At 40.0% G+C, this 22,107-nt stretch overlaps 2 protein-coding genes and 1 pseudogene across 2 annotated transcripts; all 3 read left to right on the forward strand.

The window, feature by feature from the left end:
* The window catches only part of LOC109153512, a 7,988-nt pseudogene extending 5,412 nt beyond the window's left edge, over positions 1 to 2,576 (forward strand).
* Positions 2,577 to 8,071: 5,495 nt separating this feature from the next.
* Positions 8,072 to 10,555, forward strand: LOC109153513. The gene is made up of 3 exons (XM_019301379.1): positions 8,072 to 8,537; positions 8,586 to 9,146; positions 10,518 to 10,555. The coding sequence occupies exons 1-3, from the start codon at positions 8,072 to 8,074 to the stop codon at positions 10,553 to 10,555; spliced, it is 1,065 nt and encodes a 354-aa protein (XP_019156924.1).
* Positions 10,556 to 13,426: 2,871 nt separating this feature from the next.
* On the forward strand, positions 13,427 to 14,005 carry LOC109153514. Its single transcript, XM_019301380.1, has one exon. It carries the CDS (start codon positions 13,427 to 13,429, stop codon positions 14,003 to 14,005), a length of 579 nt encoding a protein of 192 aa, XP_019156925.1.
* The last annotated feature ends 8,102 nt before the right edge of the window (positions 14,006 to 22,107 follow it).

Below are 22,107 nucleotides of genomic sequence, written 5' to 3' on the forward strand. Positions count from 1 at the left end.
TTCGATATATCGTATTGTATAATAATATTTGAATTTATAAAATGTTGGTTCGACTTTGCCATGCCATTGGCAAGATGAGACCTAAGAGCAACATCATAAATGATTTTTTAAGAGTTCTGTCTGTGGGTCAATGTTGATGTGAATGAAAGAGAGGAAATGAGAGAGAAAGTTGAGGAGCTCATGCAAGTATAAGTTTTTTTGTGGGATCCACTAAAAATCACAAAACAAGAACATGTAAGTAATTTTGGTGCGCGTTGTGTGCATCAGATGCGCCCAACCGGGTGTGCGCACCCTATGCACTCACTAGGTGCATAAACTGACATTTTTTTTTTTCTGACAGAGTTGTTTTTATTTTTATTTTTTGTTCTTTTTCTCTCTCTTTCCTCTCCCTCGGCTAACCTGACAAAAATAAAAATAAAAATAAAAATAAAAATAAAAATAAACTTTGTCAATTGAGGTTGCTCTAAAAGCCAAACATTTTTAAGGTCACCCATGCTCTTACAAAATTTGTAAAGTTTACAAATGTCATGCGGTGAAGTCTCACCTTGCCAATGACAAAGTGAACTCAATTTGTTTGTAAACTTAAATGTTGTTATTATTATATTTTGAGTGTGAGTTAGCGTTCTAGGAATGTCGAGAATATATGGTGATTGTAATTGTGACTATAGGACAGTATGCCAATCTTTTAAAAATGAAAGTATTTCAAGGATGCAAATAACATTAGAAGATTAATCCAATTACTCAGGGCCGTCCCTGGGCATGTCTGCCCAGGGCAGGCGCACAGGGACCCCAAAATTTTGGGGGCCCCTTAATTAAAAAAAATATAGCATATATAGGCTTTTGCCTTTTGGGCTTCAATCGACTAAAAATTAAAGAAAGCCCAATGTTAGTGAACCTTTCTTTAAAAAAAACCAAAGCCCACATACACACCAACCCACGTAACAAATATCAGACAAAGAATATTGGAGGAAAGTATTATTTAGGATTATTACAGCTGTGAAGTATCTTGTTAAAATTAACTTGGCATTTCGTGGAACAAGTGGGAAGTTGTATGAGAATAATAATGGAAATTTTTTGGGTCTAATTGAAATGCTGGCTGATCGAGTTTGATCCTATCATTCAAGAGCATGTTGTACGTGCTAGAAATCGTGATATTCATCATCATTATCTTGGTCCTAAGATTCAAAATGAATTGATACTTATGCTTACTACTGCAGTTAAAACAAAGGTCATCAAAAAAAATCAAAGAAGCAAAATATTTTTTAGTGATATTAGATTGTACTCCTGATGTGAGTCACCAAGAACAAATGTCTTTGATTTTAAGATGTGTGGATATTTCAACATATCCAATTAAAATAGATGAGTTCTTCTTGGAATTCTTGGTTGTGAATGACACTACTGGCCAAGGTCTTTTTGAAGTATTACAAAGTGTGTTGATATCACTTGATCTTGATATAGATAATGTAAGGGGACAAGGGTATGACAATGGGTCAAATATGAGAGGGAGACATCAAGGTGTACAAAAAAGACTATTGGATATAAATCGTAGAGCATTTTATACTCCTTGTGGTAGTCATAGTCTTAACTTGACTTTGTGTGATGTTGCAAATAGTTGTGGCAAAGCAAGAAATATCTTTGGAGTAGTGCAACGAATTTACACAATATTTGCTAATTCAACAAAACGATGGCATATCTTGAAACGTAATGTAACAAATCTAACACTTAAGCCATTGTCATCTACTCGATGGGAAAATCGTGTGGAAAGTGTTAAAGCAATTAGATATCAAGTCAGTGATATTCAAGAACCCTTACTTCAAGTGGCAGATACAGACAGTGATTCTAAAATTCAAAGTGAGGCAAGATCTTTAGCTACAAATGAGCTGAGTAACTTTGAATTTTTGTTAGCCACAATCATTTTGTTTGAAATCTTATATGCGGTTAATTTAGTTAGCAAGCAATTACAAACAAAAGATATGCTTCTTGATGTTGCTATTAATCAAATTAAAGGGTTAGTTTCTTTCTTCAAGAATTATAGAGAAAATGGTTTTTCTACTGCCATGGATACTGCAAAGGAAATTGCCACTGAATTAGAAATTGAGCCAGTGTTTCCTCAAAATCGAAAAATTCGTAGAAAAAGACAATTTGATGAGAGTGTTGATGATACTTCACTATCTCCAGAAGAATCTTTTAGGGTTCATTATTTTTTATACATTGTAGATCAAACTATTATTTCATTGACCCAGAGGTTTGAGCAATATGAAGTATATGAAGGAACATTTGGTTTTTTGTTTAGTTCTCACAAGTTACAATCGATGGCTGATATGGATTTGAAATCTTGTTGCATTTGTTTAGAAGCAGCTCTTAAGAGAGATGAACAATGTGGTGATATTGACGGAAATGAATTGTATATTGAGCTAAAATTGCTTAGAGAGATTTTATCGAAAGAAAATATAGGAGCAGTGAGTATATTGAATTCATTGAAACATTTGGGTTGTTTTCCAAATGCTTCTATTGCACGAATATTATTGACTATCCCAATTATTATTGCCTCTGCAGAAAGGAGTTTTCAAAGTTGAAATTGTTGAAATCGTACTTACGATCAAGTATGTTGCAAGAGAGACTGAATGGATTAGCTTTAATCTCTATTGAAAATGACATTTTGGAAGAAGTTGATATCAAAGCTTGGTGGATGATTTTGTGTCTAAATGTGCACGACGCATGTCACTTTTTAAATGAAATTTTTGATGTATTTTTTATACAATATTTATATTTTAAATTTTTGAAGACAACTTTTTGAACAATTATTATTTATATATAAAAATTAATTAAAAAAGGGGCCCAAATTAAAATATTGCACAGGACTCCAATTTTTATTGGAACGGCCCTGCCAATTAGCTTGGCAAAAAGAAATATATGTTTCAATCTATCATCATATCATAATATATGTTTATGTTATGTTATGTGGTCTTCAATAGTTCTCATATGTAATGAAATTAATGATATAAATAGAAATATAGTTTTCTTTGAAGTAATAACAACATTTAGAAGTGAAATGTATTCAGAGTCCGTCTGAAAACATGAACAAATATTTTTTAAAAAAATAATTCATTTTGCAAAAAATATTTATATTTTCTGATGTGTGTGTACGTACGCTTTAGTATATATAAATAATATATTATATATTATTATACATAAAAATCATTGAAAGTTAAAGTAGCTTAGTTGGTTGTCCCACATTAGAAATGGATGCGTTGTTGCACTAGTAATTTAACTTTTTAAGGAGAATGAGTTGTATAGCATAGAGACTATCGATGCAAATCAAATCCCAAAAAATTTAGACTCAGGCAACCATAATATTTTATGAGCACAAAAACCAAGATGGGATGAAATTAAAGAAGACTTCCAATAAATTATTAAAAATCAAATCTCCTTTGACGGAATCATTTACTAAAAAGAGAGAAATAGACTGGAAATTGCTGTAAAGAAGAAAAGAAAAGTAGACGGAAGAGGCAAAGATGAGGGGAGTTACGTTGCAAAAGGAGAAGAAGAGAGAAATTGAGAATGAGACAATTAAATTGTATTAATCCAAGCATAATACTCCAATACAATCTACTCCATATTTATACTAGAAGATGTCTAATAACAAAATTACTCTCCAGCTAAAACATCAATTAACAATCCAGCAACAAACTAGAGGAGTGAAACAACTCCGTTTCCTGCCCTGCTGACGTCACGAGGGTCTATTGTCTGCTCGTGGTGTTATAGTACCTTTCCCTCTAACAGATCGTTGTCCCCAAAGACCAATCAAGGGAAATTGATTGCACTGCCAGACAATGATAATGAAGAAGAAGACCATACTAGCTTTTTTGAAGAAATTGAATTATTTTGTGGATGTCAGGAAAATTAGGATTATTTTTAGCTGATTTTGGAGGTTGAACTAGTATAAATAGGGATGAATTTTTCAGTATAGCATAGTCAGTTTTCTTAGAATAAATTTATTTAGTCTGTAAACACTCCTTGCAATGTACTACTAAATTCTAATTTTTCAATTCAAGGCTTATTGACATTTGATTATTCAAGACCAGTGAGATTTATTTAGCTTAATTTATCTTTACTTCGTATTATTTATGTATCTTCTGTTACTATTGTTTAAATTATTACTTTTGTTTGTTGCAAAAAGGGCCCTTTGTTCAATTGTCAAAGTATTAAATTTCTATTTAGAACCTTGAATCCGTAATTGTTTAAGTGTTTTAAAACTAGTAGCAAATAGCACAATTTGATTATATATAGATTTCAATTTGTGTTATGAAGATAAATAATCTAGCTTAAATGAACCGGGTTTTCGAGTTTGTAGCTAGAATTGATAGTCTTTCTAATTCTTATCATGCTGTTAGTAAATTAAATCCTAAGAGCTTGTTTAGCATTGTTTATTAGCGAGGAAATTAATCAAAGAGCATGTTTAGATTACCGACAAAATAAGAAAAGATTGGTTGTTAGAGCTTGTTAATAACCATAACCAATTTAGTAAAAAGTAAAGTAATTTTGTCTTGAATATCGATGATCTGTCTTCTTAGAATTAAATTGATATTATGCCTTGGGTTGGATACTAGTCGCTATTGATTATTATTATTATTTGATATTTGATATTATTTGTCAATTTATTGTTGCTATTTAAGTTTCAATTCTCATCTCATTCTTGTTTAAGTCTTTTGTTAAAATAAGTCTAACTAATCTATGTGGGTACGACCTTACTCATCACTATTATATATAGATGAGGGTTCCAATGACAACACCCTCCAAAGTGAGAAGGTGAGAACAAATATCGCCCATCCATCTAATAAATATCAATGGTGTAACCTGTATGGGTAGCTCAACTGGTCACAGAGGTGAAACTTTGGAAGAATGACCAGGGATCAAGTTTTACCAGTAATAGTGTGGGAATAACCTCTCAAAGTGAGGGGGTTCCTTGTGAGCAATATCAATGGTGTGGGTGATTTAGTAATTACTAGAGGATTTTAATCACCATTCAAATTGAATTAAAATCTTTTTACGAATCATAATTAAGGTATGATTTTAATTACCATCTGGACATGATGCATGCAAAACAGAGGGGGTGTGCGGTCCATAAGGTAGTGTGTGCAACCGTAATAGTTTGTGACAGTACAGATAGGTAGTAGTGCACCCAATCGTTGGCGTGCTGTTTGTGCAACGTGCCTCTGCTATGTGTGCAAGACGTAGGGGCTGTTTGGTCCTGCAGGCAGAGTGTGCAACCTTGTCACATAATATGTGACAATAAAGAGAGGTAGTAGTACGCGGAGTGGGAGGCAGGTTATACGTGCATCTGTTCGGCACAACACGTTCACTTCGGGAAAAGGTTAAACAAGCCTGGTGCACCATCTATACATGACGAGTGCACACACAGACGGTGTGTGGGTATCATTTAAGAGCGTGCAACGGTGGCACAAAGTGTGTGAGAGAATAGAATTGGAATAGTGCGCATGTTGATTGGTGTGATGTACGTGCAATTCTCCTACATAGTGTGTGCATTCTATAAACAAATCAGTACAGAATGAGTGCAAAAACAAGGGGCCGGGTATGGTTTTGGCGGCAAGCGGTCAAGATAAATTGTGCATGCACGATAGCAAAAGGAGACGTGGACATGCAAAAAAATCGATGGCAAAAAACACTCTCCCAAGTGTTAAAATGTGTGTTACGGTGTGCAAACCTATTGTGACGAGCATGTTTATGTGTGCACAGAAGTGTGTGTAGCGAAACATCCCAAAACACAAAACATGCAGATATCCTTGAACTGTTTTAACATTATTAAGCAGGAACAACTAAATGTAGGATAATGTGTTTTCAAACCAATAAAGAGTTCATAACTAAATGCATGAAATAAAAATCAAAATAAGCAAATTACACCCACGACTACCATAGAAGTATAGAACTGTCCAGTATATCAAAACTACAAGTCTCTCTATCAGCCACCCTCTAACATGCATTGAAACCCTCCAACGGCACAACCACCTGCTTGGCTGCGACACGTGTAGTCATACTAGGAAATAGTCATACTAGGAAACAAAGCTACTTCATCCTTCGTCAACTCGTAATTTGGAGCTTGCCATTCTAGCTCAGCCTGCATGCGTCGCAAAAAAGTCAACGGAGGTGACACGAAGTCATCATCACACGTGTAGCTTTGCGGTTGGGCCCCACTAGGCTGACGAGCTCGTGACTTCTTGCCTGCACATATAACCACATATGCACTCACTATTTAGCCAAGAAGAACAAACTGTAGAAAAACACACCAACGAATACATGTATGCACGTACTGAAGTAAATAGATGCAAACATCGATAGCCAACAACTTCATATATTATTACCATAACAGACACGCACACACCCCAAGTGAAAAATGCACAAAAGGAAAATCATCATTAAACAACGGAGGTGAGTCAGCAAAACACTTGAAGAATGCACAGATGCACGTACTGAAGTGAACAGACATGCACACTGGCAGCCAATGGCACCAAACGTTAAGACCATAACAGCTACACACAAACTACATGCCAAAAAAAAAAAAAAAAAAAAAAGAACAAGGAAGTAGCATCCACCAAAGAACCTACTGTTAAGAAAAGTAGGACAGACGGGGTAAAACACCCTAACAAATGCACAGTACAAATGCACATATTGAACAAAATTGCACACACTGGCGTTAATATATGCACACACCGGCATCAATAATGTCTTCATTGAAGGGAGACTCTCTGATGGTCGACGTTGTCGCTTGCTATTTATGCATGGTCGATGTCAGTGCATATCTTTCTTCGTCGTGACCGCCGTCACACTGTCACCGCTCAAGCCCTTTGATGGTTACTGCTCTTTCCAATGGTAAAGCGATGGTCGTCGTTGCTCAAGCCCTCCACTTTCATCGCTTAAAGCTTTAGGTGAGGAGAAGGTGATTAGCGCTATGCAGATGGAGAAGAGATGGCAATGGAAAGCTTTTGGTAGAATCCCATAATACCAAAATATTTCTCCTATAATTATAAAAATCATTCAAAAATAATAATTGAAATATTAAATATGCACTCAAAATTACTAAACCACCCTCACATAAATAAAGAATGAACTAAATCTAAGTAAATCACTACTATCTACAGCATCAAGATCAAAGGCCACAATTAGTTTTCATGGGGTATGTGTTTTCATATGATCATATATATATATATATATATATATATATATATATATATATATATATATATATATATATATATATATATATATATATATATATATATATATATGGCTGAATTTTGGGCTATGTAAGCAGCCTAATAGCACATTGCCCCTAATTTTTGAGGACTCAATATTTAATTTTAACCAGTTAAGAAATTTTAAAAAATAAAATTATAATTAATCAAAGACTTAAACGATTAAAAGTCTACAACTCTTCTGATTTTCCCTTCCCCAAAATCACGCTCTCCTCATAATTAACATAAAATTAATTTAACATTTAAAACTGACGTTCTGTTTCCCCCATTCCACAACGTTCTATACCATTCACTAATCACTACCATTACCAATACACTATTCATATTTTCTGAGAAGATTATAACTATATAGTATTGAGTATTCATATTTGTTGAGAATATTAGAAGAAACAAATAAAAGAAAAAAAAATTTAGTTTTTCTAATTTTCTCTCCTGTTTCTTCGTTTGGCAATTGGCAGAGCAGAGGCCCAGATCATTGAGACGGCTAAGAGTAGTAGAACACTAAAATCAGTAGACATAGCCGTAGGAATCAAATATTTAGAATTTTAGAGGAAGACAATATTAAGGCATTGGTTTAGTACTTAGTTACTTCAATTATTCTCTAACTGTTTATGGTTCCTTTAGAGTAGGTCTTCTTCTTATTGTAACTGCATGATATTTCTTCTGTGAGCTTTTCCTCTGATGTACTATATATTTGCACTCAAAGCTCAATAATAATCATCCATTCATTCATTTATACTTCACATGGTATTCAGAGTCTAAATACTCCAACGAGAAATTATTTTTTTTCCCATTCCGTCATGGCCATCACCACAGAAACTGTCATAATTCAACTCAATGCTCCAACACATTTTCCAATCAAACTCACTGCCTCCAACTTTTCTGTTTGGAGAAGACAAGTTCAGTCCACACTGATAGGACTTGATCTTATTGGATATGTTGATGGAACGGTAACTGTCCCATACCAATTTTCTGATGATGCACATACAGTAACTAATCTGGCATACACAGCGTGGTATCGCCAAGATAAAATTATTGTTAGTACCCTTCTCGGATGTTGCTCCGACACAATTCAACCCATTATCTTGTCTGTTGCGACTGCTTCTGATGCATGGAAGTGCCTCACAACAAGCTATGCTAATGCTTCACGAGGTCGAGTTATCTCTCTGAAAGCCAAACTGGCAAAAAATCCAAAAGGAAATAGGAGTATTGTTGAATATCTTAATGAAATGCGGGTCATTGCGAATGATCTAGCTTTGGATGCAAGTCCGATATCTGAAGATGATTTAGTTGTATATGTCATTACCTAATTAGGCGAGGAATACAATTCATGTTTTTCAACCATTCGGATTCGGGAGAATCCAATCTCCTTCGCTGAATTGTCTGATATTTTGACTGATCATGAAAGGTTGTTGAGAGCAACAGATGGTCAATGCCAAACCATGCTCGCTATAGCCAATATTCCTCAGAAGGGTGGTCCGAGTACTACTAGCAAGACTAATAATTCTAGTCGCGACCAGAGTGGTCAATTTTCACGGCGGTCTCGTGGAGGCTTTAATGGACAGAACAATCGTTCATCCTGGAACAATTCAAACAATGGTAGGAATGCATTGTTTTGCAGGTTCTGTAACTATCCAGGACATGAGACACGGTTTTTCCGTAAACTAGCAAGATTTTTAAAGGACAATAATGTTTGTCCCTCGCAGGCTCCCACTTCAACTCATTTTCCTGCGTCTAATGCTACTATGGCTTCTGTTCCACCACAACAACCTTGGTTGTTTGACAGCGGCGCATCTCATCACGCCACATCAACTCCCTCTTCATTACAAACCATTGCTGATTACGGAGGTCCAGATGAAATACACTCGGGTGACGGTAAAAGTCTTAAAATATCACATACTGGTCATACTACTCTCCCCACAGTTCCAACCTATACCTCCAGGCCACCCTTATATCCCCACCCCTTATGCCTCTGGGCAACTACATGCCCCCACCGACGAACCCACCTTTCAACCACCAAGGGGTTAGCGCATATAGCTCTAACATGACATCGCAACACTTATAACCTGACCCATGCCTAAAGCAAGCAAGTCGAAGGTGCGTGTGTGCCTTTAGCACAGTCACCGCTATGGCCTGTACCTTTAGTACAATGACTGGGCACATGTGGTGCCAACTGCCAACAGTTTATTTTCCACCAATCACAATCTCATCATCATCATTAACATCATCAGCAGTCACACTGGTCATTGCGCAATGACCCCAATACTCATTATCATCAATCAATCAACACATAAACACATAACAAGCAAGACACAACAACAATGACACGTAATACACATAAAATCCTAGAACGATGCCTAAAACACCAAACGAGACTCATACACGAAAAATGGGGTACAACGGGACACAACGGGACACGGGGAAACATCAAACGGGGGAAAACATCACAATACCCACCAAAGTTCCAGCGGGTGGGCGGCGGGTGGAGGACCACCCGGCGGCGGCGGCTATGGTTTCCAGCGGGTGCCCGGCGGGCAGTCGCCTGCCAACTAGAAACTGGGCAAGGGGGCAGCGGGTAGGTGGCGGGCACCCCTGCCCCCACCTATCTCCTACTGACTCATAGGTAACGTTTCGGTCCCCCGGGGATCTCTCGTGGAACCTGAAACCATGTCCAAACACATTTAAACACATAACGACAACACCACGTATTCAGTTAACAGAATTAAACCAAGAATCACACCAAATACATCCTAACATGATCCCTAAACATGCCAAGACTCAACATAAACCATATAACGATCCAGGGATATCCAGAATCGCAAGAACATAAAGAAATCTATATGAAAAGTCCTAAACACGAGCCCTAGACTAGACTCAACACCCGATCATGCAACATCCCACCCAAATATACCAAGAGTATTACAATACGAAATCCACGTTATAACCCTAGGGCTCTAGACATAATCGAAATACAAGATTGTTCATATAATTAATCATAGTATCAAGAACATCAATATTATCACATAAACATCAAGATCATCACATAAACACCAAGATTATCACATAAACACAATATAAACCCTAGGCAAAGCTGTATCATTACTCAAGCATAGAATCATATATCAATAGAGCCAATGAATAAGATATAGCGAGGAAAATAGGTTTTGTCGAGACATGGGTTACCTCTTAGCCTTAATCAATATCCTTGGCTACTAAGCTTCTTTCTCTAAGATCTTCTTTCTGTAGATTCTCCTACGTTTGATGGCAGGGGGATTCCTCTGTAGGTTTCTCTTTGGGAATAACTTGTGTAGTAGAATTAACTGTGGTAGGGTTTCTAAATGCTTCCTAAGTCCCTATATATTGATTTAGGAGTCCCAATTAGGGTCTGAATAGTAAGGATCCACTTATCCTATTTCTTATAGGATTAAGGATTTGGTTTAAGGATTAGGGTCCATGTTCCATGGTGGGCCACATCAATTAATTAAAGGGAATTCTAACCCAATTAAATCCTTTCTAATTATTATTAAAGGAATCAATTAAATAATTAGTCCGGGGTTAGAGGCCGTAACACGGGGTGTTACAGGTACCTTGTGCTTCTTGAGTTGCGCCCTTGTCCCATTGTCTTTCCAACATTAGTAAGGGTAGGAATGTCTTTCTACCTAAGGTTTGTGATTCAAGCTAACCTAGCAATACTCTTTCATTTCATTCACCCTTCAATCTAAACACAAAAACCTCTAGCCTCTCTCTAAAAAGGTTTAGCTTCTTCTCCAAGCTAGGATTTGAGCATCCAAGTCTTGCAAGTTTGTCTCCCAAGATTCCTACTTGCTTCATCTTGAGCATAGGAGAGGGTAAGATCCTTGGTCCTTTGGTGTTTTTAACCTTCTTTTAGGCATCTTTTTCTAAAGATAGGATCTTTGTTGTCTTTTGGTTTGTGTATGAAGTTGGTGTGGAAGAGGAGCTTTAGGAAAGGCTTTCTAAGGGTGAAAAGAGGAAGTTATTAGGCTACAAAGTTAACCCATGCTTTACAAAACCTATTTTCTTACTTATATGATGATTTTTGGCTTCTACTTGTGATTCTTGTGTTGATTTGTGAGATTTGATGCATTGTCTTGTGGTCATGCATGTGTAGAGCTTGTTCTTAGGGTTCTTGAATGCCATTGCTTGGCTATTCCTTGGGTTCAAGTCATTTGTTGTTGTGTGTGAGATTTTGGGCGTTTTGGACTTGAATTTGGACTTGTTGTTGAAAACCCCCGAAGGGATGATTTGGAGTATACTCGCGGGCGGAACGGCGGGCAGGGCCCTACCTTCCGCCCCACCCACGGGGAACAAGTGGTCTCGTGGGTATGTACCCGCGGGTGGAACCGCGGGTGGTTGTCCACCCGTGGCCCCACCCGCGGGGAACATGTATGATTGTTGGCGGGGATTTGTTCCCCGTGATTCTTTTGACTCGATATTGATGTTTTGACCTCCCGATGTTGTTGTATTGGGCTATTTGTGAGTCTTCTTGATGTTTCGTATGTCTTGAACGGTATGTTTGGAATCCATGTAGGATTTGGTGTCTTGAATCGTGCTAAGGGTCCAAATTTGTGATTCGTTGGGCTAATTGTGAGTCTTGAATGTTCGTTGGAACTACTTTTGGTTTAACCGTTTGATAAGCATGCTAGTTTGTTGTTGAAATGCTAGTGTGTGTGGTTTGTTCCTTCTTAATGAGATTGGCAACTTGTGTTTACAATCATTTGGTGTTAGATTGTGATCCTTTGTTGTTGAGTATAGTTCCATGTCCTTGTTCTAATCTTTGATTGATTCCTATGATGTGAAGGTATGTACTTGTTGTACCATTTGATTGATACTTGATTAAGGTTATTGTTGAGCCTTAGTCCTCTTGGTAATGATGATGATCTTGTGTGACTATGATTGAAATTGGTGGTGTGATATCTGAGCTTGGCTCACCTGTTGGAGGCTATGTGAATGAAATTAATGGTACTCTCGTGTACTGAGAGTTCGGCGGTTAATAGGAGAGTTGGAGGGGGACGACGGTCCCCAGAGACAAAAGGTTGGACTCAGAAGTACAGGGTGGCACTAGGAGGTAAAGGTTGGAACTGAAATAAAGCCGGGGGCAGCCATAAGGTTGGAACAGGGCATAAGGTTGGAACTGTGATACTTGTGACATGTAGTTGTCACTGTGGCATGTAGTTGCCAGTGTGTGAATGTGTGCTCTTTGATTATGAGCATGTCTTGATGTATTCTACTTTGTGATCAGTAGAATGCATCTTGAGTTGTATCGTCTTTCATGTTTCTTGTATTGTTATTGTTGTAAGGATGGTGATTCATTTTCCTTTTGAGAGTGTTTAATGAGTCCTTGAAGTTGACTTCTCTCTATGGCTTTTGAAATGATATATATTGTATTCCGTTTGAAAATGGCTTTGATTTATACTTGTCTATATATGCTATTTAATGCGTATTGATGGGTTACCAGCAATATTCGCTGACCGGGTGTTATCCCCATGTTATGTTTCCCTTGTTCTACAGGTTATGAGTAGATGCCCGAGAACACTAGACATGGATCGCTAGTTAGATTAGTTGTCCTGGGCAGACGCTTTGTTTTTGTGGCCTGTGTGCCTAGATACTTTATGACTTGTTAAACCGATTAGTTTCCTGCCTGTGCACCTATGTCTGAGATAGGTGTGGCATAACATACCCTGATTTTATATAGCTTCCGTTGCGTTATGTCTTGATGTTTAGATGTTTTCCTATGCTTTTAAGTTTTAAAAATGTGGTAAAAATCAGGGGTGTTACAGTTGGTATCAAAGCCTAGGTTTGAGCTTAGGATGTTAGGATTTGAACCTTAAGAAGTTAAGTGTGGTTTGAGACCAAAAGATGACCTTTAAGTACTTGGGTGTTTAGGACTTAGGACTCTTAGGACGCATGGTGAGCTGTGTGTTGTTTGTCGTTTACTATGTTGCTTTGTTGTTTCTGTTTAGTTTTAGCGTTCTTGCCGTTAGCGCCGGGTAAGGGTGCGTTGTTTTTTTGTGCCTACCGTAACCGTGATGTTTCTGTAGAAGTATCGCCATGGCTCCGCCTCGTCATCGCGCCCGTACGCCTGAGACGCCGACCAACTAGTAGCTGGTCAGAACCTGCAACATCTAACACAAACGATGCAGAGGCTGAGTGATGCCCTCCTGCATAACAACCACCCTGCTCCTCCACGGCAGCCTGCCAGGGATCGGGATGTGGGACGCCTAGTCTCGGGGCATAGGCTGCCAGTGTTCGCCGGAGAGGAGGATCCCGTGATACTCGAGAAGTGGATCCGATCCCTCGATAAGATCTTCGCCGTTGTGGGTTGTCCTGAGGATCGCCGAGTGGAGTTGGCTTCTTTCTACTTTAGTCATGAGGTTGATCTCTGGTGGGTGCACGAGGGCCCCGCGTGTCAAGAAGAGCCTGGTTTCGACTGGTCAGCCCTGAAAGACAAGATGAGGGAGAGGTTCTATCCATCACACGTCCGAGCCGCCATGTACGAGGAGTTCTTACATCTTCAGCAGGGGTCGTCATCCATGGTGGAATACCACAAGCGCTTCTTAGAGCTTGCCCGTTTTGCTCGGATGTTGGTTCCCACTGAGCTAACAAAGGTGGAGAAGTTTGTGGCAGGACTCAACTACGAAGCCCGGAAGGCGTTGACCGTGAGCAAGCCTAGGACACTGAATGAAGCCTATCTGAGCGCAGCCGATCTGTATTGAGTGCAACAGCTGCAGCGAGGGTCGTTTGATTTTTCCAAGAAGAGTAATGAAGGAAGTGGGTCTCACGGTTTCAAGAAGCCGAGACAAGACTTTCGAGCCAGACCCGCACCTTCTCCGTCTCAAGGATCAACTCGAGTAGAGAATGGAGATCAAGCTAAGGCTTTTGGATGCAAGAAGTGTGGGAAGGACCACGTGGGGAAGGATTGCCAAGGACAAGCGCTCTGATGTTTCAAGTGCGGGGAAAGAGGCCACAAAGCTTTCGTATGCCCTCTCCAAGCTAATCAGAGAGCCTTGCCATCCAGTGCGAGACCTAGTGGACCTTCGAGAGGGAGTTCCAAGCAAGGTGTGACAGGAACAAGGCCTACGGGTAGAGTGTTCATGATGGGCCGGTCGCAGGCCGAGTCTGAGGGTTTAGTGGAGGAAGAATCCGCAGGTAACCTTTCTTAAGCCTACCTTTACCTTGAGAGTGTGCCTTCTTGTGTTTTCCTTATCTCTTGTGGTGTGATTCTCATGTATCTTTTGATTGAGTTTCCCGTTGTGATTCAATTGTTCATTCTGAGTGGCTTAGTGTTAGTTTTAATTCCGGAGCTTTATGTGTATACATTTAATCCAAACCTCACTCCTTTGTGTCATCTAAGCCTAATTATTTAAATTTAAAATAGTCAACCATTAGAAAATCTCTAAAAGTGAAGCCTAAAAAGCTAAAGGGAATTTAATTCATGATTAACAAGTTTTGAACCCGGGTCTACAAATTTCTAACCCAACCCTTAAACCATTTAGACCAATTATATTTCTTAAACCTTATTCCCTTAAATTCTTTTTAACCTATAATTTCCAACTTACCCCAAAAATCCCCAAATTAAAATCTTCTTTTTTTCCAAATTTCCCAAAAATTTCCCAAAACCCTTCCCTCTTTCTCCTACCCGTGAACCAGCCGAGAAACCCCAAACCCCCGCCACTACCCTCTGCCGGTCGCTGCTCAGGCCGTCGTCGATCAACCACCGTCCGAAGCCATCGCCGTCGTCGCCGTCTGAAGCTGCCGCCACCGTGACCTATTGTCGGACTCGCCGAGAAACCGAAGAAGAGGAGGAAAAAGAGAAAAAGAAGAAGAAGAAGTTTGGGTCATCTCAGAATCATGCCTAGAAGGTCTAATTTTGCAAGAATGGTGGAGTGGGTGGATGCCCATTACCTAGTCTTGGAAGGTAAAGCTTTTGATCCCGACTCTTTTTCAAGTTCCTTGTTGGAGTTGTTGAATTTCCCAGGGTTGTTGGATGGGTTTCTCGCCATTAGGATCGAGACTTACCCAAGTTTGGTAAAGGAATTCTACCGTCACATGAGTGTGACCAAAGATAGTGGAAGGTTGGAAGTTACCTCTAAGGTGGGAGGTGTGAAGATGGTCTTGACCGAAAAATGGTTTGCTCAGCTTTTGAGTTTGACAACTACGGGAGTCTCGCAGTACAGTGGTGACTGGATTGAGACAAGCAACATGGGTTATCGGAATTATCTGAGTTATCTTTTGGGAAGAACTAGTGGGTTCACCCAGGCCACGAGGCCGGAAAGAAAGTGGTTATCTGCCGAGCAAAAGATTTTGGTCATGCTCGTTTCTGACTGCTTGTTGCCTAACAACAATAATAGTCGTTTGCTGGGTAAGCTGGAGTGCACGCTTGCTTTCTGTCTGAAGAAAAAAGTGAAGTTCAACTTGCCTTCATTGATGTTGCAACATATGGTCTATTGTCGAGACCATAACCGAAAGAGTTTGCCCTATGGCATGGTGTTAAGCTGAATCTTCGTTAGGAAGGGGGTGAGAGTTGAAGGTTGTGTGCCTAAGCCAGTGGGCAAGATGGTTCTGGATGCCACAAATCTCCGCAGTTACAACCTGTTTCAGCTGGATAATGGTGACTACATCACTCTTGAAGAGGTCGCCAGAAAAGCCCCTGCCGAGAGGAGATCGTTGGTTGCAAAGCTTGAGATTCCTGTTGGAAAGTTGAACCTAGCGGTTCAGAGCTTGGGTGGAGATGTTGAGAACGAAGGTGAAGGAGAGAGAGAAGATGAAGAAGAAGGAGGAGAAGCAGAGGACGCCGAGGAGAGTGACTCCGAAAGTGAAGAAAACATAAGGAGGAAGGAAGTGAGAACCAAAAAGGAGCACGATGCAATGACACACGAGGAGCGTGTGGTGACCCTCCTTCGTCAGCAGAATCGGATGATTGAGAAAGGCTTCTCTTTCATGAAGGCACAGTTTGTTGCTGTCAACCAGAGGATAGATAAGTTGGAGGCGGGTTTTAGCCGTGGTGGAGCTGAGGAAGACTCGGACGAGGATGCCGATGAGTCGGAGGGTGAGTCCTCTTAAGCCGGAGTTGGGGTAAGCTCGTTTCTTCCCTCGTTTGTGGTTGTCGTTTAGTAGTTGTTGCTCGTTGGCTGTGCTTAGTTGCTCTTTCTTGTTTACCGTGTTTGTTAGTTTGTTGTTTGGGTAGTTGGCTAGGTTGTTTTGCTTTGTTAGAATCTAGTTGTGTTGCGTTTAGGAGTGGTGTAGAAGGCTTTTAGTTATCGTTGTGATGGTATTAGTGTTGTTGTTGCTCGAGAATCTTCCTTTGTGACCCTTTGAAACCATGCATTTTCTTGACTCTTGAAAATCCTACACCTTTTGGAATCCTTGAAGTCTTGTTTAATGGTATTCTTGTTTCCCGCCTTTTGACACATTATGACTCGTTGTTACTCGTTTGTTTGAACCCGTCGTGCCCAAGCTTCGGGGACGAAGACTCTTGTTAGGGGGAGAGGATGTGACACCTCGTAAATCCAAACTCTAATCAAGGATTAATTAGAGAATTAATCCTAATCTCTTTGCTAATTTATTCCTAAAAATCCTGAAATTTAATAGTCGAGGGACTAGATTTTGACTAGTCAATTAAGTAAAAGGGTTGTACCATGTGCTTCTTGAGTTGTGCCCTTGTTCCCTTGTCTTTCCATCCTTAGTAAGGGTTGGAATGTCTTTTTACCTAAAGTTGGTGATTCAAGCTAACCTAGCCATACTCTCTCATTTCATTCACCCTACAATCTATACACAAAAATCTCTAGCCTCTCTCTAAAAAGAGTTAGCTTCTTCTCCAAGCTAGGATTTGAGCATCCCAAATCTTGCAAGTTGGCTTCCAAGATTCCTACTTTCTTAATCTTGAGCATAGGGGAGGGTAAGATCCCTGGCCTTTTGATGTTTTTAACCACCTTTTAGGTGTTTTTTTTCTAAAGATAGAATCTTTGTTGTCTTTTGGTTTGTGTATGAAGTTGGTGTGGAAGAGGAGCTTTAGGAAATGCTTACTAAGGGTGAAAAGAGGAAGTTATTAGGCTACAAAGGTAACCCATGCTTTACAAAACCTATTTTCTTACTTATATGATGATTTCTTGGCTTCTACTTGTGATTCTTGCGTTGATTTGTGAGATTTGATGCATTGTCTTGTGGTGATGCATGTTTAGAGCTTGTTCTTAGGGTCCTTGAATGCCATTGCTTGGCTATTTCTTGGGTTCAAGTCATATTGTTGTTGTGTGTGACATTTTGGGTATTTTGGACTTGAATTTGGACTTGTTGTTGAAAACCCCCGAAGGGATGATTTGGAGTACAGGGTGTACCCACGGGCGGAACGGCGGGCAGGGCCCTACCCGCCGCCCCACCCGCGGGGAACAAGTGGTCTCGTGGGTATGTACCCGCGGGTGGAACCACGGGTGGTTGTCCACCCGTGGCCCTACCCGCGGGGAACACTTGTGGTTGTTGGCAGGGATTTGTTCCCCGTGATTCTTTTGACTTGGTGTTGATGTTTTGACCTCCCGATGTTGTTTTATTGGGCTATTTGCGAGTCTTCTTAATGTTTCGTATGTCTAGAACGTTATGTTTGGAATCCATGTAGGATTTGGTGTCTTGAATCGTGCTAAGGGTCCAACTTTGTGGTCCGTTGGGCTAATTGTGAGTCTTGAATGTTCTTTGGAACTACTTTTTGTTTACCCGTTTGTTAAGCATGCTAGTTTGATGTTGAAATGCTAGTATGTGTGGTTTGTTCCTTCATTTGGTGTTGGATTGTAATCTTTTGTTGATTGAGTATGGGCTCATGTCTTCATTGTGATCTCTTGATTGATTCCTATGATGTGAACGTATGCAAATCGTTGTACCCTTTGTTGATACTTGATTGAGGCTATTGTTGAGCCTTATCTTCTCGGTAATGATGATGACTTGTGTGACTATGATTTATATGTGGGTGGTTGTTACTTGAGCTTTGCTCACATGTAGGTGGTAGTGTGAAATGAATAGTACCCTCGTGTATTGATATGTAGGTGGAAATGTAGGTGGATGTTGGTGGGGGGACGACGGTCCTGGAGGCATAAGGTTGGACTCAGAAGTACAGGGGTAGCTTGGAGGTAATGGTTGGAACTGAAATAAGGCCGGGGGTAGCCATAAGGTTGGAACAGGGCATAAGGTTGGAACTATGATACTTGTGACATGTAGTTGTCACTGTGGCATGTAGTTGCCACTGTGTGAATGTGAATTCCTTGCTTATGAGCATGTCTTGATGTATTCTACTTTGTGATCAGTAGAATACATCCTGAGTTGTTTGTCTTTCATGTTTGATGTTTTTTCGTTGTTGTGAGGTTGGTAATTCCCATTTCTTTGAGAGCGTTTGATGAGTCTTTGAAGTTAACTTCTCTCTATGGTTTTGAAATGCTATATACTATATTCCGTTTCGAAATGGTTTTGATTTATACTTATCTATATATGCTATTTAACGCGTATTGATGGGTTACCGGCAAGATTCGCTGACCGGGTGTTATCCCCATGTTATTTCCCTTGTTCTACAGGTTTTGAGTAGACGTCTGAGAGCGCTAGACGTGGATCGCTAGATAGATTAGCTGTCCTGTATAGACGTTATGTTTTGTTGGCATGTGAGCCTAGTTAGCGGCCTGTGTGCCTTGACTCCTTATGTTTTGTTTGAATTGATAGATTTTCCCGCCTGTGCACCTATGTCTGAGATAGGTGTGGCATAACTCGCCCCGATTTTATATAGCTTTCGTTGCTTTATGTCTTGGTGATTAGATGTTTTCCTTTGAATTTAAGTTTTAAAAAGGTGGTAAAAAGCGGGGGTGTTACATGCTCAATGTGTGGGTTGCAACATGAGGATGTTATGCACTCTCTTGTTCTTTGTGATTACTCTAGACTTGTGTGGAATGTTATGGAACTACCTATCACAAATATTGTGTCTAATTCGTTTCCTGTATGGCTTATGGGTGCTCTGAATATTTTGACAGAAGAGCAATGTGGTTTTTTGGTCGCCGTACTTTACCATCTATGGAATGCCTGGAACACTGCGGTATGGGAGGGTTCGTTGCCGCTGCCCGACTGATCTGGCGACGAACCGCTGCTGCCATGCACACGTACACCCAGCTACACCACCAGCTTCCTCGGCAGTTGGCAGCAGAAACAGCCACACAAACGGAGCAAGTTCGCCCCAAGTGTTATATGGATGCGGGGTTTCGGGCGGCCACCGGAGATGCCACCTACGGCGCCGTTCTTTTCTCGCAAATTGGAACCTTCCTGGCCGCCACGAATGGACAGCTGTCCGGTGTTTCTCACCACTTATGGCCGAAGCACTTGCATGTAAGAAAGCATTATCCTGGCTCAAGGAACGGAATGTGATGGACGTGGATCTTCTAACAGACTGCTCAGAGCTACGAAGCTCTTTATTCTCGGCTCCCACGACTATTAGGTCTTATGTTGGTGTCATTATAGACCAATGTAGGGCGTCTTTTGCTTTATTTAGTAGTTGCTCGTTACAGGTTATTCCTAGATCAGTTAATTTACATGCTCATACTTTAGCTTCAAAAGCTTTCGATCAGGATCACTCTATGTTTTGGGACTCCGTCCCCCCTGACTCTATTGTTCATTTCATTCATTAATATATGGCTTTGCCTGTTTTCAAAAAAAAAAAAAAAAAAAAAGAGGATAAATTAGGAAATCTTTAAAAAAAAAATAAAATACGAACAATCTGAACCATTCATTTGGTATAATAATTTGAGGGGAGACAAATGATTTAATAATCATTTTTTTTTAATACTACTAGCTCTATTACATTGTAGTATCTGTTCATATACTTTCTCAACTTACTGAAACACAAAGAGCTAATAACACCTCCACTGAGGCTGAACTCACAACCTTCCAAATGGAAGTCCAACCCGGGTACCATTGGACCACATAGTCCTGGTGATTTAATAATCATTTAGTTTAAAGCAAAACATATTTTTTTTTAAAAAATGTAAAAGTTGATTGACAGGTGCGCCGAGAGCGGCGCGCCTGACGCGCTCAGCGCAATAGTGACAGTCACGCATGGCTATCACGGTTAGCCTAATTTTATGGTGGATCCCACATTTCTAAATTATCTCCACCCCTTGCAGATGCGACCCAATACTCTCTCTCCTACACTTCTCTCCTCCATGTAAGCATCCACTCTCTAAAAATTTGTGAATAAACTTGGTATTCTTCCCTAGTGTAGATGCTCTAATTACACTTTTACCTAAAGTTGAATGGTTTATTTGACCCTATTCCATAGGATTTAAGAAGATTACCAACCCCGTAACTATAATCTTAAGCATTCCTCCCGAGATCAAAAGTAATTTTTATGTCAACTCCTTCAATATATAAATATATAGAGTTAATACCCAAAATGGTCCTCCAACTATTAGCTAACACTCAATTTTGTCCCGAAGTATTAAGCGTACTCAATTTAGTCCTCTTACTTTTTAAACTATACCCAATGTGGCCTTCCATTACAAATCCCTTCCAACCACCGTTAAAGTGAGGTGACAAAAATGTCATTTTGATTTCTTCTACCAAGAGTCCAAAACCGGCAGCCTCTCTCTTTCTCTTACCCGAAAGCAGCCCAGCAACCCCTTTCTATCACCTTCCTCCATCTTTCTTCTTCCTCAAAACGATTCGTCGAATCAGAGAAGGGACGAGGAGGTGTCGGATGAAGGGTGTTGTTCTCTGGTGGACGGAGATGGCGAGAAAGGGAAAGGGGTTGGATCGGAGAGGGCACACCACTAGTCCCATTCAGATTTGGAAGAGAGGAGCATGGCGGAAGGCGTTAAGCGTTCGGAGGAGATAGACCTCACGACACTGCTCCTTCATCAGAGGTGAAGGAGACGTGGAGACGCTGAAGACCAGCCAATGCCGCTAGCCATCTTTCTCAAGGTAGTCGGAAGCCGCACAGTGGTGGAGCACCTCCACTGGAACCCAGCTCCACCGTCAGCAGTAGCCGGTGACCGCAATGCCTATGGCGGTGTCCTACCAGCAGCAACACAGTGGAGAACCGAAGCCGCAACCCCACAGTTAGCAAACACAAAATCGGATGATGTTTTTGCCTATCACTTTAACGGTGGTTGGAAGGGATTTGTAACGAAAGACCACATTGGGTATAGTTTAAAAAGTAAGAGAACTAAATTGAGTACGCTTAATACTTTGTGACAAAATCGAGTATTAGCTAATAGTTGGAGGACCGTTTTGGGTATTTTATATATATATATATATATATATATATATATATATATATATATATATATATATATATATATATATGGAAGGGTTCAGGTGCGGTTGATGCTTCCCGTGCGGTTGTGCGGTTGGACGCACCTTAAGCATTAACATGGCGCACCTTAAGTACACAAATCACCATGCACCTTAAGTCCAGAAACAAAGCACCTTAAGAACACAAATCACTCACCTTAAGTACAAAAAAACCTCGCACATTAAGCACAGAACAAAGCACATTGAGCACAAAACTCACACACTTAAGATTTTAAAATGTCTCACATTAAGCACAAACTCACGCACATTAAGTACAATACTCACGCACATTAAGCACAAACCTCACGCACATTAAGCATTAAACTGACGCACTTTAAGTATTAACTCACAGACTTAAGTTTCAACAACTACTAACATTAATCACTAATCCCACACATCTTAAAAACAAATCCCACGCACATTAAGCACAAACTTCACTCACCTTAAGAACAAATCTCACGCACCTTAAGCACAAAAGCCCAAACACTTAGGTTTTAACAACTATTCA

This window comes from Ipomoea nil, unplaced genomic scaffold, assembly GCF_001879475.1.
Source record: "Ipomoea nil cultivar Tokyo-kokei standard unplaced genomic scaffold, Asagao_1.1 scaffold2494, whole genome shotgun sequence".
NCBI classification, from domain to species: domain Eukaryota; kingdom Viridiplantae; phylum Streptophyta; class Magnoliopsida; order Solanales; family Convolvulaceae; genus Ipomoea; species Ipomoea nil.

What these genes read in the sequence shown, in the direction of transcription:
- LOC109153514 (XM_019301380.1), top strand. Translation starts at nt 13,427, where the DNA reads ATGCAGAGGCTGAGTGATGCCCTCCTGCATAACAACCACCCTGCTCCT.
- LOC109153513 (XM_019301379.1), top strand. Translation starts at nt 8,072, where the DNA reads ATGGCCATCACCACAGAAACTGTCATAATTCAACTCAATGCTCCAACA. An exon ending in TGATCTAGCTTTGGATGCAA is followed by an intron (nt 8,538 to 8,585) that starts GTCCGATATCTG and finishes TTACCTAATTAG; the next exon opens with GCGAGGAATACAATTCATGT. An exon ending in TGAAATACACTCGGGTGACG is followed by an intron (nt 9,147 to 10,517) that starts GTAAAAGTCTTA and finishes TTCTTTCTGTAG; the next exon opens with ATTCTCCTACGTTTGATGGC.